At 46.0% G+C, this 16,023-nt stretch overlaps 1 protein-coding gene across 1 annotated transcript in view; it reads right to left on the reverse strand.

Annotated features, from left to right (window-relative positions):
- MCC (MCC regulator of WNT signaling pathway) overlaps window positions 1-15,220 on the reverse strand; it is a 275,994-nt gene extending 260,774 nt beyond the window's left edge. The window contains exon 1 of the mRNA XM_056139034.1: window positions 15,070-15,220. Within this exon, the coding sequence (XP_055995009.1) occupies window positions 15,070-15,132 (63 nt within the window). The 5' untranslated portion in view covers window positions 15,133-15,220. The remainder of the gene's footprint in view (window positions 1-15,069) is intronic.
- Window positions 15,221-16,023: the final 803 nt, after the last annotated feature.

Genomic DNA, 16,023 nt, shown 5'->3' on the forward strand with positions numbered 1-16,023 from the left:
CTGTGCTCAGGGATCACTCCTGGCAGGGCTCAGGGGATCATATGGAATTCTGGAGATCAAACACAGGTTGTTTGCATGCAGGCAAATGCCCGTCTGCTGTACTATCTTTCTGTCCCTAACACTGGTAATGTTATAAACTGTCTCATAGAGCAGCATCTTTCTTATGAATGGGGCCTGAGTCTGCCTTGTTCACTCGTGAGCCACTAGTCGCTGGCAGGCAGCCTGGCACAATGATGTGGTCTTCAAATTCTGTATCAGTGTGTTCACCCTATCCTAGACATCATTCTGTTTTCATTGTGTGTATTTTAAATTTTGCTCATAGTATTATTTGTTCATAGTATTAATAAGGGCTGGAGCCCAGTGGGTAGGGCATTTGCCTTGCACACAACCAACCAGGGTCTGGGTTTGATTCCTCTGCCCATCTCGGAGAGCCCAGCAAACTACTGAAAGTATCTTGCCTGCACAGCAAAGCCTGGCAAGCTACCCGTGATGTATTCGATATGCCAAACACAGTAACAACAAGTCTCACAATGGAGTTGCTACTGGGCCGGCTCGAGCAAATCGATGAACAACAGGAGGACAGTGCTACCGTGCTACAATGTCAGTATTTGGAAGAACATTTTTCCAGGTAATGAACATATCTGGCATTGTGTCCAGAGGGAAAAATAACAGCAGACTATGAAAATAAGTGTTTGGGTTCTAGTCATTTTCTTCATGGCATACTTGTCTACACTTAAGAACTAAAATTATACTAGAGTGCTTACTGAGAACAGAAACTAGTGTTCTGTTTATAAAGTACTTTTTGCCACCTTCACTGTAACAAGCAGGACAAGAGTCAAATTAAAATAATAATAATTTTTGTTGCAGCAGAAGGAACTATGGTTCTGCCACTGGTTTTCACATTTGTCTGGGGAAGATATTCTCATTTTCACCAATTTAGAAATAGGTTTATGTAGTCAAGAAAATGCAACTCTCCCAGATTAACTAGAAAGCGGCAGAGTTCTATTTCACAGCTCACCTCTACTACACATAATTTTACAAACCAAGTGAAGTGTTGAATCAATTGACATGACTAGGTGTGAAGATTACTAAGACAGGGCCAAAGGCTAGGGAGATAGTACAGGAGGAGTTAAGGAACTTGCCTTGCCTGCAGCCAATTCCAATTTTGATCTCTTGCACAGCATGGTCCCTCCAAGCGCCCTGAGCATCATCAGATGTGGCCCAAGTCTCCCGCTAAACTGGCCAAAACCCAGAAACTTTTCCTAGTCATCCAACAACATATTACTCTATTTTCAATATTCTTCCATGGTCAGCTGGCGGCATTTTCATGCCAACTAGGAGATGACACTTGGAGTACTAAAAGGCATGCAAGCATTTTATAGAGATGGTAGCATAACTGTTACTGTGTCTGGCATATCGAATACTCTCGGTAGCTTGCCGGGCTCTCCGAGAGGGGCGGAGGAATCGAACTCGGGTCGGCCATGTTGGCTGCGTGCAAGGCAGACGCCCTACCCGCTGTGCTATTGCTCCAGCCCCACATGAGAAAGTCTTGAAAGTCAGTCTTGCAGGAAGGGCACATGCTCAATCACCGGGCTCATGTTAGGGCAATCCAAAAAGTATTGTCTCCAACTGGAACTCTGACTTCAGATCTGGCACAGCATAATCCCTCCAAGCACCCTGAGCATCATCAGTTGTTGCCCAAGCCCCCAACCTCTCCCGTTAAAAGAAATGAAAGTACATGAAATAAAAAGAACTCTTGCTGCCCAAAAGTAGACAGAGAGTATGGGGAATATTATCTGCCATGAAGGCAAGGGGGAGGGTAGGGAAGGGGGGTATACTGGGGAGATTGGTGGTGGGGAATGTATACTGGTGAAGGGATAAGTGTTTGATCATTGTGTGACTGTAACCCAAATGGGCTGGAGTGATAGCACAGCGGGTAGGGCGTTCGCCTTACACGCGGCCAACATGGCCGACCTGAGTTCGATTCCTCCGCCCCTCTCGGAGAGCCCAGCAAGCTACCGAGAGTATTCGATATGCCAGACACAGTAACAACAAGGTCTCCAACGGAGACGTTACTGGGCCCGCTCGAGCAAATCGACGATCAACGGGAGGGCCTTTACCTTTTACCTTTAACCCAAACATGAAAGCTTGTAACTTTCTCACAGTGGTACAATAAAACTTAATTAAATAATTAATTAATTAATAAAGTACTCTTGCTCTGGAATCCAAGTCACCTATTGTAAATAACCAGCCAGCTAGCAGCCCCAGACCTTTCTCATGCCCACATTATTCTAAGATGATGCTGACTCTCATCCATATACTTAATCAAAAGTGATCCCAAGCAAGCATAAAAATAAATGAGATTTTGCTCTGAGGATTCAATTCATGGTACCAAGAAATAAAGCAATAGTTATCTAATCTAGCAGGCCAGACCTAGACTTCCTGGCTACTCTCCACAGTCCCTTCTTGCTAAAGCCCTCTCTTAAAACTAACTCTTCAGGGGCTGGAACGAGCACAGTGGGTAGGGCATTTGCCTTGCACAGGGCCGACCTGGGTTCAATTCTCAGCATCCCATATGGTCCCCCAAGCACTACCAGGAGTAATTCCTGAGTGCATGAGCCAGGAGTAAGCCCTGTGCATCACCAGGTGTGACCCAAAAAGAAAAAAAAAAAAACTAACTCTTCAAATGCCATAAACAAAATTTTATCTTGCCTAGAGATCACCTAGTTCAGGTGTTCAGCCTTCTTTTTTTCTTTATTTTTTTTCTTTTCTTTTTTTTTTTTTTTTTTTTGCTTGCTTCTTTGGGAACATACCTGGCAATACTCGGGGCTTATTCCTGGATCTGCACTCAGGAATCAACCTTTTCACATCAGCAGACTGAAATCTGTCTGAGGACTGAGATGGGGTGGGGGGATGAAAACCGCTGTCTCCAGGAGAAGAACTGCTTTAAATCATAGGATGACTGGGAAATATACAACCCTGTGAAACACACAAAGGCTCCTGGATATTTCAGGAAGTTAATCTGTCCTGACAAGAGGCACTAAGGAAACTCTTAGGCTTGAGCAGAGCTGAAGCCTTCACTGAAAGCCTTATTTGACATTCTCTATCACTGCAGCTAGAATCACCAAGAGTAAGCATGTGTGAAGCCCAACCACAAATAAATTTAGATATGGACAAAGGAGAAGATGAGTGGTTTCCAGAATAGTAAAGAACTACTAGAATATACAACCAAATTATCCCAAACACTGGTAGTAGGATTGGTGCCAGAGCATAATATGTTTGAATCACAACTGTGAATAACTTTATAAATCATGGTGTTTTAATAAATTTTTTTAAAATCCTTAAAGTGAGAAAGGAACATAGGTGGTGGGTTGGTATTGGAGTGTGTATGCATAAAACTATCATTAAGAATATAGTAAATCACAGTACCTCAATAAATATTTTTTATGTGTATGGACTTGAGTAGATATTTCTTCAAAACAATAGTCAATAAACAAATGAAAAGATGTTCTATTCTAAGAAATCATCAGCAAAATTCAAATAGAAACCACAATATGATGCCACATTACATTCATTATGGTGGTTGTTACTTAAAACATAAAATAAAATAAAATAAAATAAATAAAATAAAATAGAAGGCAAGTTCTGGCAAGGATGTGAAAAAAATTTGAACTTTTTATGCATTGCTAGTGAGAATAATGAGACAATCACTATGAAAAATGGTATAACAATTATTCTTAAATAGGGAGACCAGTGAGACAGTACAGAAAGTAAGGTACCACCTTGCACATGACTGACCCAGGTTCAACCTCTAGCATCCCATATGGCCCCAGGGCCTACCAGGAGTGATCCCTGAGTGCAGAGGAGGAGTAAGCCCTCAGCACTGCCAGTTGTAGCACCAAACAAATAAAAACCTTAAGAGTAGAACTGGAGAAATAGCACAGAGGATATTGAGGTAAGTCCCTTGCCTTGCATGCAGCTGAACCCAACTCAATCCCTGGCACCACAGATGGTCTCTTGTGATCAGGAGTGATCCACACAGTAACCACCTCGTTAATTTTAACGTTAAACCACAATATGTTCCTGTAATTCCACTATGCGTGGAAAAATGTGAAAATCTGAAATTCAGACAGATAATTGTACACCACTACCATAGAAGTATTACTTACAATAACCAAAAGGTAGAGGCAACACAAGGGTCCACTGACCAACAAATAGAAAAATTCAAAGTAATATAATATATATACAATCAACTATAGCTCAAATTTTAAAAAAAGAAGGAAATTCTCATAGATGTTACAACCTAATGGGAAAATGCCAAAGGACCTGTATGAGCTCACTTAGCTGAGGTATCTAGATTGGTCCTAGAAGAACAAGGAGAATGGTGGTTGCCAGGGAGCAGGGACAGTGGCCGCGGTCTCAAAATGTCTCTTCCTCTAAATTTTCTCAAGGTTTCACTTGAGAATTTAAGAGATAACCTTGAAAGAGCTATGCATATATAAAGATTTGTATATATAAAGTGCTTGACAATCTAAGAGTGTTTGACACTACTTATGAGAATACAAAAGATGATTTCTTTTCCTCCATATGTGCTTATATTAGCTGTTTCCATTCAATAAGAGAAATGGGCCACTGGCCAAGGGGGTGAGCTCAGGGATCTCTGTAAATATTTACTCTAAAAACTGGACTTTTGTTTATTATTTGTATAATCCAGAGTACTCCCTCTTGTGTCTTGGAAAAGTGAAAGATTCAAGTGCTAAGAATTTGGGTAGACTAGAGGGAGAGGGTCAAGAAAAAAACTTCAGGGACCAGAGAGAACAGTGCATGGGGTAAAGCATTTTGCATGGAGCTGACCCTGGCTCAATCCCCAGCACCACATACGGTCCCTGAAGCACTGGCAGGAGTGACCTGAGCACTGCTGTGTATGACACTAAAAAATAAATAATAAGTAGCACTGTCCTCCCATTGTTCATTGATTTGCTCGAGCGGGCACCAGTAACAAGTCTCTGAGACTTCTTGTTACTGTTTTTGGCATATCAAATACATCACAGGGAGCTTGCCAGGCTTTGCCGTACAGGCAAGATGCTCTCGGTAGCTTGCCAGGATACCTGAGAGGGGCAGAGGAATCGAACCCGGGTCGTTGGCCACATGCAGGCAAATGCCTTACCTGCTATGCTATTGCTCCAGCCAGGCTTATTAAATAGAAAATTCTGCTGCATAGTATTCCATTGTGTAGATGTACCAAAGTTTCTTTAACCAGTCATCTGTCCTTCGGCACTTGGGGTTTTTTTTTTTTCCAAATTTTGGCTATTGTGAACAGTGCAGCAATGAACATAGAAGTGCAGATGTCATTTTGACTGTACTTTTTTGCTGTACCTCATGGTGTTTCACTAATAAAAAAATAAATAAATAGCACATTCCATACTAAGAACATGTGTTCAAAATCAAAGGTCAGTAACAGCACCTAACGAAAGAAAAACATGTCCAAACAGTGTTTTGAGAAAGAGTACATGGGCTCAACTCTTGACATACAGGTAAAATTTTTCACTCCTTTATGGCTCCATTTTTGCCCCTATTCCATAGATAAAACAGAATGCTTCTAATGGAGCTCTTTTAAAAATGATAAACAATAATTAAGCCTATCAATAGCTGAGAAATGCTTAGAAATTATTAGCAACGACTGACAAAAAAAAAATGATGAAACACTGCCAAGCATTAAGATTTAAAAGAGGATTTTAGAAAACACTGTCATTTTCAGGTGTCTGGAGTAGCTAAAAATAGGCCTGGGGATGGCTCTGTGGCTAAAATTGCCAGCCTTGCAAATATCAGGCCATGAGTTAAGTCCTTAGTACTGCTCAAATATGTTAAGTGCAGTTTCTCAACTCTGCCACCTGGGAATGGTTCAAGAGATATATGAAATCTCCATATTCTATTAGGTGTGTGCCAGCACCACAACTGAAAAAAGTATGTGACCACTCCACATGTGCCCTATAACTAAAATGTGAACTTTGCGGTTAGGATTGTTATCCCCAGTAAGCATAACTGAGTGAGTGTGATCCCAAACATTGCAATCAAGACATGCAAGTCCCAAAGAGCACCACAGCCAAGCAAGGGAGATCCCAAGCAACAAAGGGGAAAACAACTCGCCACAGCCATGCCACCAGACTCCACGTGGGCCAGGCTGTTTCATTCAGGACACCCCTCTCCACACACTTTCCACATGCTCAGGTCAAGTCTCACCCATGAGTGAATCTGCAGAAAACCCAGGTATGCAGGACTTGTGACTGAAAACTCCAGGTTCAATGGAACCAGAAATGGGTGACCTCCCACCATGTCCCCCTTGTTTCCAGCAACTTGGCAGTCACACCCACAAGCCACTTCTGGCTGGCACCAGATAATCTCATCAACAGCCATGATCCAGAGACTCACTGTCCTTCTCTCTCGGAAGAGAGCATAAAACAATATGCCATAGCCATGACGTCGGACCCCATGCCAGGCTGTTTCATTTGGGACACCCCTGAGGGGGGCAGGTGAAGCCCCTGCCCACTCCAAGGGACCCAGCCTTAGCAGCCAGAAACCTTCAGAACTCAACCACAGCCATGCTTACAGCCGCTCTCCACATGCTCGGGCCTCACCCATGAATAAACCTATCCTTCGACAACTCATACATCACACCACTCATACTCCAAAGAGTAGCGCACCACATTTGATGGGGTTTAAAGCAGAAGGCAACCAATTTTAGAGAGAAATATATTTTACAGATATACATACATAAGCACAGAAGGCTCAATCTTTAACAACATACCAGTATTCTCTTATAGAAGGGCTTAATGGTCCCAGGTGAAATACAACAATCTTCACACACTCTCCCTCTGCAAAGTTTTTTGGAGCATTTTCAGTGTTTTACTCATAACAAACAATATAAAATAAATTATTTTGGTTCTGTTTCAGGGCAGGGGTTGGGGTTCGGGATGGAAACATCCAAATTATGGTGGTAAGATGTAATGATGGTGGGACTGGTATTCAAATATTAAATATAAACAAATATTATGAACTACTTTATAAAAATAAAATTTAAAAAAAAAGAGCAACAAAAAGAAGGGGAAAAGAAGGAGTAAAATGAATAAAAACACAAAAAGTCACAAATTCTGTCACTGTCCCCTTATAGACTAGAGATCTATTTGATTCCTGGTTAAACATACAACCATTTGACCAATAATAACAGAGAGGTGATACTGTGTCCATTTCAGTCTTACATTTCTTTTTTATTTGGGGGGACTGTATGATAACACTGGGCTGGAGCGATAGCACAGCGGTAGGGTATTTGCCTTGCACGCAGCCAACCCAGCTGAGCCAGGTTTGATTCCTCCGCCCTTCTCGGAAAGCCCGGCAAGCTACTGAGAGTATCGCCTGCACAGCAAAGTCTGGCAAGCTACCCGTGACGTATATGATATGCCAAACACAGTAACAAGAAGTCTCAAAATGGAGACATTACTGCAAAATTGATGAACAACAGGAGGACAGTGTTTGTTTGTGCAGGATAACATTGGTTTGCCCTTCTTCCCTGGCCTCAGGGAGCTTGGGTTTGTTTATTGATCCCCAACCTGTCAATTACCTTTGTCTTCTGATCAGACTCTGCTGACTTGTAAATACTGCTTTTCTCTTCCCCTTAATGTCTTTTGCATGGTTAGTTATTTCAGAGAAATTGCTTTTTGTATGGACACAGGAAGACAGTTAAAAAGACGCGCCTGTACCTTGGGAGTTAATTGATTCCAGAGAGTATTACCTCCTGGACATCTGCTCTCTCTACTTAATCCTCAGTTGCCCTTACTTCCTAGATGCCCAAAAGCAGGGTTCTAATGAGGGACTGGACGGACCCAGGGCAAGCTGTGATCCACCCCGGCATCGAAATGGGCCTGGGAAAAGTGCCCTAATGCTTAATTATAAGATAAGAGCATGGTCAAGGACAAATTCTTTCATGAACCAAAAAGCAATAACTAGATTCGGACCCTGCTGGGGTTAGGAATGATTGATCCGGCCTGAGCACTGTAGTCTGAGTCTGTGGTGTGATGTCCCCAGGAGAGCCACCCTACAAGCCTAAATGTGCCCATTACTGTGTCCATACAGAGTGGCACATATTAGTAAGTAGAATTAAGATGTTAATTAAGTTACTGGACTAAGGAGAGAAGAAACATACCTTAAGTGCTATTCTGCCCTTGTGGGCTGCAGGTGGTCAGGAAGACTTGAAAAACATGTTGACTGTGCTTCCCAGAGGGAGGCATGGTTTGGCAGGATGGTGAGAGAAGGCAAAGAGTTGCTGGGGTGACTGGGAAGAAGAGACAGAGTTGCTGCGGGGATTGAGAAGAGACTGAGTGAGCATGGGCACTGGAGAGACCAAGTTACTGAGAGAGTTAGAGAGCGACTGGTGGAGGCAGTGGCAGAGAGAGAAAGAGAGAGAGAGAGTTGTGACATGAGGGGGAGAGCATTGTGGAGTGAGTCAGAGGGTTGGAGAGAGCTGGGGAAGAGTTGGAGAGAATTGGGGGCAAGTTGGGGAGAGAGTTGTGAAAGTTGTGGAGAGAGTTTGGGAGAGACCAGTGATGGAATAAACGGCCACTGATCACCAACCAGCTTGGCCCTCATTCCTCCTTCGTCCGTCCAAGGCAATGGCCATCCTGGGTTGGGAAGCAGTTCGAGAGCACCAAACGTGGGCGGCGAGAGAGAGCCGCCCAAGCCCGCAAACATCTGTCAATGTGTGATCACTCCTAGCTTCACCCAATTTAAAGGTGCTTACACATCCTGGGAAAGGAGCGTACATAGGGGACCACACCTGAAGGTGCTTTGGAGGACTATGCAGTGCATGGCCCTGCAAGCCATTTCCCAGACGGTGAGTCCTACACTTAAAAAGGACTGGCAGCTCACACTTCCTCCGTCCTGAAACCCAGCTGTCAATCTAGAGGAACACCACAGCCTCTTGGGCAGGCCAGTAAACTGAGGGGACCTCCATGCATGCCCACACCCGCTCCCCAGCCTGTGATTAATCCAAAACAAAGTAGACCCTGTAACTCCTGTCACAGAGACTTTATCCCAGACTCTGGCAAAACTGCAAAATCATGGGCAAGTAAGATTCTTACTTTCAGCCTCTAAATTTAGAGGCAATTAATTTGTTACACAGCTATAGACCATCGGGGAAGAAAAATCTCTGACACCAAGCACTACATTAATTTTTTTTAAAGAGGTGAGTAATGCCCAGAGAGAGAGAGAAGAAAAATGCCTGCCAAACTGGGGGGGGGGAGGGGCGCAGGAGGGAGGGGCGTGGAAGATGGGAAATTGGGGACACTGGTGGTAGAAAACGTGCACTCATGAAGGGATGAATGTTGGAACATTGTATGACTGGAAACCCAATCATGAACAACTTTGTAAAATGTTTATCACAGTGATTTAATTTTTTTAAAAAAAGAGTTGAGATGTGGTGTTCATACCCACATCTGAAGAGCACCTCCACTGTATGAGACTGTTGGCAGATCTGGGCACTGCTTCTGGAGCCAGAGCCTGGATAAGACAGTCATGAAACAACTCAGTACAATATGTACAATGTGTGAGCCTAAGGACAGAGGAGAATCAGAAAGCAGAAATGGGTGTGGAGGATTAGTGATCTCACAGGCTCTTCCAGTGCTGATATTTTGCAACTTGATGAAGAGTAAGTATTTCTGTGAGATGACCATTAAGTGCTTTAAGAGCAGTGTTTCTCAGAGTTGAATACACTGACATCTCCCCCCAATCATATGATCATCTAATCTTTGATAAAGGTGCAAGAAATGTGAAGTGGAGTAAGGAAAGCCTCTTTAACAAATTGTGCTGGCAAAAATGGACGGCTACATGCAAAAAAATGGGCTCAGAACTCTGCCTAACACCATGTACAAAAGTAAGATCAAAATGGATTAAAGACCTCAACATCAGACCAGAAACCATAAGGTACATTGAAGACAAAGTTGGCAAAACCCTCCAGTGGACATTGAAGCTAATGGTATCTTCAAAGATGCCACGCCACTGGCTGAGCAAGTGAAAACAGAGATAGATAAATGGGACTATCTTAAACTAAGAAGCTTCTGTACATCCAAAGAAACAGTGACCAAAATACAAAGACAGTCTACAGAATGGGAAAGAATATTCGCCGAATACATATCTGACAAGGGGTTGATATCAAGGATATACAAAATACTGGTTGAACTCCACAAGAAGAAAACATCCAACCCCATCAAAAAATAGGGCAATGAAATGAACAGAAACTTTCTCAAAGAAGAAATCCGAATGGCAAAAAAGCACATGAGAAAATGCTCTACATCATTAATCATCAGGGAGATGCAGATCAAAACCACAATGAGATACCATCTCACACCTCAGAGACTGGCCCACATTCAAAAGAACAAAAGCAACCGTTACTGGCGCGGATGTGGCGAGAAAGGGACACTCCTTCACTGTTGGTGGGAATGCCGACTGGTTCAGCCCTTTTGGAAAACAGTATGGACGTTCCTCAAAAAATTAGAAATTGAGCTCCCATTTGACCCAGCGATACCACTCCTGGGAATATATCCCAGAGAGGCAAAAATGTGTAGCCGAAGTGACATCTGCACTTGTTTGTTCATTGCAGCACTCTTTACAGTAGCCAGAAACTGGAAGAGACCTGAGTGCCCAAGAACAGATGACTGGTTAAAGAAACTTTGGTACATCTACACAATGGAGTACTATGTGGCTCTTAGAAAAGATGAAGTCATGAACTTTACATACAAGTGGTACAACATGGAAAGTATCATGCTAAGCGAAATGAGTCAGAAAGAGAGGGATAGACATAGAAAGATAGCATTCATCTGGGGGATATAAAATAATAAAATATGAGATTAATACCCAAGAATAGCTGAGAGCAACACCAGGAGAATTACTCCAGAACTTAGAGGCCAGCTGGGTATTCTAGGGGAAAGGACAATTCAGATAGAAAGGGGAACACCAAGTGGAGGGTGTTTGGAGGATCCTCCCAGGAGGGGAGATGCAGGTTGAAAGTAGACTGGACTGAACATGTTCGCCACTCAATGCCTCTTTGGCTGATCACAACACCCAGGAGGAGAGAGAAAACAAAAGGGAATGCCCTGCCACAGTGGCAGGGGGGGATGGGGGGATGGGAGGATGGGGGGGAGGGATATTATCCTGGTGGTGGAAAATGGGCACTGGTGGAGGGATGGGTATTTGATCGTGGTATGACCGAGATCCAAGCACAAAAATTTGTAAATCTACAACTGTACCTCATGGTGTTTCACTAATTAAAAAAAAAAAAAGCAGTGTTTCTCTGCTGGGAGCCATATAGAGCCCTGTGGACCCCAGGATATTCCAAGGGGGCACAGGTGAAAATCACATAAACAGGGGGCCATAGCATGTGGCAAGGGGACCAACTGATAGAATGGGGGTGGGGGTGGGATAGGAAGTAAACAAAACTGAAAATGGACCACAGTTGGAGAAAGGTTGCTAAACTTAGAGCAATACTAGAACAGTTTTCTCCTATATAGGTCTAATTCTGTTCCAGGGACCACACCCAGAAATGTTCAGGGGTTTCTCCTGTCAGGTTAGGAAGCCACATGGCATGGGGATGAACCCAGGGCTCTCCATACAAAGCGTGTGCTCTAGCCCTTAGATCTCTATGCTCCAGCTTCCTCCTAATTGGAGTATCAGTGAATAGCTATCTACAAATCAATGGTGAAAACACAGAGTTGCTCTCCAAATTACATGCAGGAGGAAAATAAAGATAAATTTTCGTTTTGCTACATAAATATACTGTCTACCAGGTAAGTAGATCCAATACACAGTTATTCTGTGAGGATAAGAAAATTTAAGTCTTGGGGCCAGAGCGATATTACAACGGGGACAGGGCTTTTACCTTGCACGTAGCCAACCCAGGTTCAATCACCTGCATCCCATATGGTGCCCCAAGCAATGCCAGAAGTAATTACTGAGTGAAGAGCCAGGAGTAAGTCCTGGGTATTGTCAAGTGACCCCAAAATATATATACACACAAAATATACATATATATAAATATATATACATATATATACTCCTGATACTGCTATACCTTACCACATCTTCTTTCCAAGGTCTTTGAACCAAGAGCTGTGATTGGGTGCTGAATAGTTAGACTACTGACTGTCCTGGACAGGGGAACTGGCTCAAAAGGCTGGAGCGCATGTGGGATCCCCAGGTTTGATCCCAGCACCATGAGTACTGCCACAAGCAACCCCTGAGCATTGTCAAGTGTGCCAGTTCTCCCCACCCATCCACCCACCCAAACAAAATGTTCCCACAATTTTTACCAAGAGAAACAGGACTGCTGTTCAAAGACAAATGATGACAAAGTCAAAGCTGTAGGAAGCTTCCCTTGACTGGCTGGGACAATTTAATCTAATGCTAACGTTACTAAGGGCATCTTGATCGTGGATGAAAGGAGGCTGAAGGTCAAACAATTTCCTAAGTACTTTGAGACTGACTTACGTCGAAGTTCTTAACTTCATCTTCGAAAACAAAAATGTCGTCGTTTAAGTCTTTGATAGGGACCACTAATAGCCAAGTTAAAAGAATAAGCAATTAATTAATAAGCTTCTCAAATTTTCCTTTTGCATCCTGAACAAGGGAGAGTGACTTGAATCCACTACTAGTCACTCTGCCAATCTTATTTATAATGGCAGCAAGCTTTGGTCCGCAGTTGAGGTGTGTTATGGAGTCAGGGCCAAAATTACATTTAAAGAACAAAGTCTTCGGAGGTGTGAGAACCCTGGTAGAAGTGGTAAACTCACAAGTCAACAGGAATGAGTGGCCTATTGGTTATGATACTTCCAGAACTTTTCCTGCCCTGAAATGGCAGGTACGCCACAGGCTGCCTCTGACCACAGCGTGCCCTCAGGACAGCATTGAGGCTCCAAGGCAGTAAAATTGCAGAGGACCTTGGAGTCTTGTATTAGTCCAGCCCTTCTCTTCTCAGGTGAGAAGGAGGCCTACCAACAAAGAGCAGGACAACACTGCCATCCCCTTCCCCACCCTCCTTAAGGTAACAAAATCAGTGTCAAAGTGAAGGAATCAAGAGTATAAGAAGTTCTCTTTTACACCAAAGATGGAATGTGAGGAATACAAACCAGTTGCTCGGATCTCTGGGTCCATCTGGGCACCATCTAAGGAACTGCCACCACCTTACAACTTCTCTCTACCTTAATTTAGAGTATCCGGGAAAACTAAAAATAGCTAGCCCTGCTGTCTACTGCAACTACTCAATCTGCCAGGAAACTAGGGCTGGGAGGACAGCTACACAATTGAACCTAGAAAGAGGCTTGAAAGGAGGCCAAAAAATGAATGTGCAGGCATGGCTGGAAAGCAAAGAATATACTGGGGCCGAAGTTCGCTTATTTCCCTAGGGACCTGGTCCTACAATGATCAGATATTATTATTATTATTATTATTATTATTATTATTATTATTTTTGCAATTAATGCAGGGTCCTCTAAGTCCCCTCAACTTTTTCATCTGGACACCAGTTTTCTAAGGGGTACTTAAGGAGAGGATACAACAAAACAAAGAACGGAAAGTTCAGCTTCTGAAGGAGTTTCACAGACACCACTGGCTCCGCTAAGGCACTCACCTAAGCCAACACAGTAAGTGCTAAAGTCAACCCAGATCCTGTCCCCACCCCTCCAGATTTCTAGTCACCTTCCTCTTGATTCTGTGATTCATTTTCAAAGGCAACAAAGAACAGTAACTCAGGTGTGATAGAGAAATTGAGGGAGATGGGGTGGCCTGGGGCCTCTGCCTTTTGTTTGCAATGCCTTTGGTTCCGTTTGTAAATTTAAAAGTGAAGTGAAAAGTGTGTCCACAGAGTTAGTAAGAGAGCAGGGTCCTGGGTTCTTTTTTAAATGTGAAACCTCTCCCTGCAAGTAAAACTGGCAAAAGTCACTTAGGGGGTGTGGGGAAGGTGCCCATCTCCCATCTCTAGAGCTGTCTACATCCCTGGGAATAGAACCTCTTTGGGTCAAAGTGTGGCAGGGCCAGCACAGAAGCAAGGCGCCTGAGAGCACTCACGGTTGGCCTCCAGCCACAGACCCACTCGGTCACCTCTCCGACAGCACCCCTGGTACTGGCAGCCCCCAGACGCCAGCCTTCCATTTTTCCCTTTAAGGCTGGAAATCTGACATCACCTCTATCGGTCTACTGGCTATTTTTACTCCGGTCTCCTTTCCACTCTCCCTCAAAGGGCACCGACTCTTCTACTTCTGTATACAGAAATGGATGGGACGGCGCTAGGCGGGAAGACTGCGGTCAAGCAGCCTTCCTCCCCTTCCTCCAGTTCCCGGGGTCTCCCAGCCCACCTCGGGCATTCCGAGCCCTAGGGCTTTGTCCCGAGGCCTCTTTAAAGTCCTTTTAAACGGAGAAGAAAAGAAGGCAGCTCAGCACGAAGCTGATCACACATTTGCATCGAGCTTGATGTTTCAATTTCAAAGCTGGTCTCAAACCCCCAAGTGGCTCGGTTACAGCCAGACCGTGGCAGGAATTGCAAATGTTCTGGCCTCAAAGCCGCGGCGGGCAGGAAATAAACTTCTCCACGGCTCTGCGAAGTTTTCTCCTCTTCCAGTCAGTCGCCCAGCGCCGGACGTCCACCTCTCAGACTAGGGTCCCCCGCGCCAGACCTTAAGCAAAGCCTCCCCTCGAGCTGGTCGGGTGGCGGGGTGGGGGGGAGTTACCCTGCAGCACGCCCCCCGCCAGCGCCAACCGGGATTCCCGTGCATTCTGCGCACCGCGAAAAGTAACGCCGGGCGCGAAGTCCGGGTCGGGGCAGGGGCGGGCGCCCGGAGCGAACGTGTAAAGCGACGTTTCCAGCCTGAAGATAGAGCACGCCGGCTCAGGTCATTTCCCGAGCAGCACTGCCGGTCGCCAGACCCAGAACCCCTGCCCAGCACCGCCGCGCACCCGCAGACGCTGCGCGGGAGAAGGGGCGCCGCGGGCCGGGCCGGGCCGCGCCGGGGCAGGGCTGGCGCGCGGACCTACCTCGCTCAGCTCGGCGGCGGCGGCGGCGTCGCTGTCGAATCTCATCGCGACTCCAGAATTCATGACGGCACTCTCGGACCCGGCTCGCGGCGCCGTCAGCGGGCGGGCGCGGCGCGGCGGGGCCCGGCCCGGCCCATGCCGGCGCGGCCGCGGCGGGAGGCGCGGGGCGGGCGGCGCCCGCGGCGGGCCCGGAGCTCGCCCAGGGCCGGCGGGGACGCGTCCGGGAAGGCGCGGGGCGCGGGGTCCGAGCGGGCGGGCGGCAGGCGCGGCGGGCCGGACCGGGCGCCGCGGCGGGCGCGGGGGGCGGCGCGCGGGGCGGAGCGCGGCCGGGCGGGGCGGAAGCGGGACCCGCGGCCCGGCCTGCTGCCCCGCCTGCAGCAGAGCCGGGAGGCTGCCCAGGGGGAGGAAGCGGCGTGGCGGGGCCTCGAGCCCCTGCGCGAAGGCGAGGTCCAGACGCGTCCGGGCACGACTGCCGCCCGGACTATGGGCCCGCGGGACCCCCGTCCACGCGAGGTCCACGGCGAGGCTGCAGATCCACGGCCTTTCGTGGCTGGGCGTTTTCTGCGTGGCCGTCAGACACATGAAAATACCTCTTCGCTGGAAATCAGGCTCAAATCTCCCGACCTCCCAGCTCCCGGATCGTCCTAAGAATCTCTCATCTGAGGAGAGCAAGATTTTTATTACTAAGATTTACAGTAACTCGAGGAGAGAGAGAGAGAGAGAGAGAGAGAGAGAGAGAGAGAGAGAGAGAGAGAGAGAGAGAGAGAGCTATCCAGTGGGGCTCCGGAAATCTGCACTCTTCTTCAAGCCTTGCTTGCTAAGGATAAAACTGCCCAGTCTTGACGGGGAAGTGGGCAGGGGGGTTTCTCTACGCAAAGGCTAAAGCCCTACTCAACTCGGGACCTGCTGAAAAACATTCTGATCCTTTATAATGGTGTCTGTGGAATTGCTTAA

The sequence above is a fragment of the Sorex fumeus genome, unplaced genomic scaffold, assembly GCF_029834395.1.
Source record: "Sorex fumeus unplaced genomic scaffold, SorFum_2.1 ptg000131l, whole genome shotgun sequence".
Lineage (NCBI taxonomy): Eukaryota > Metazoa > Chordata > Mammalia > Eulipotyphla > Soricidae > Sorex > Sorex fumeus.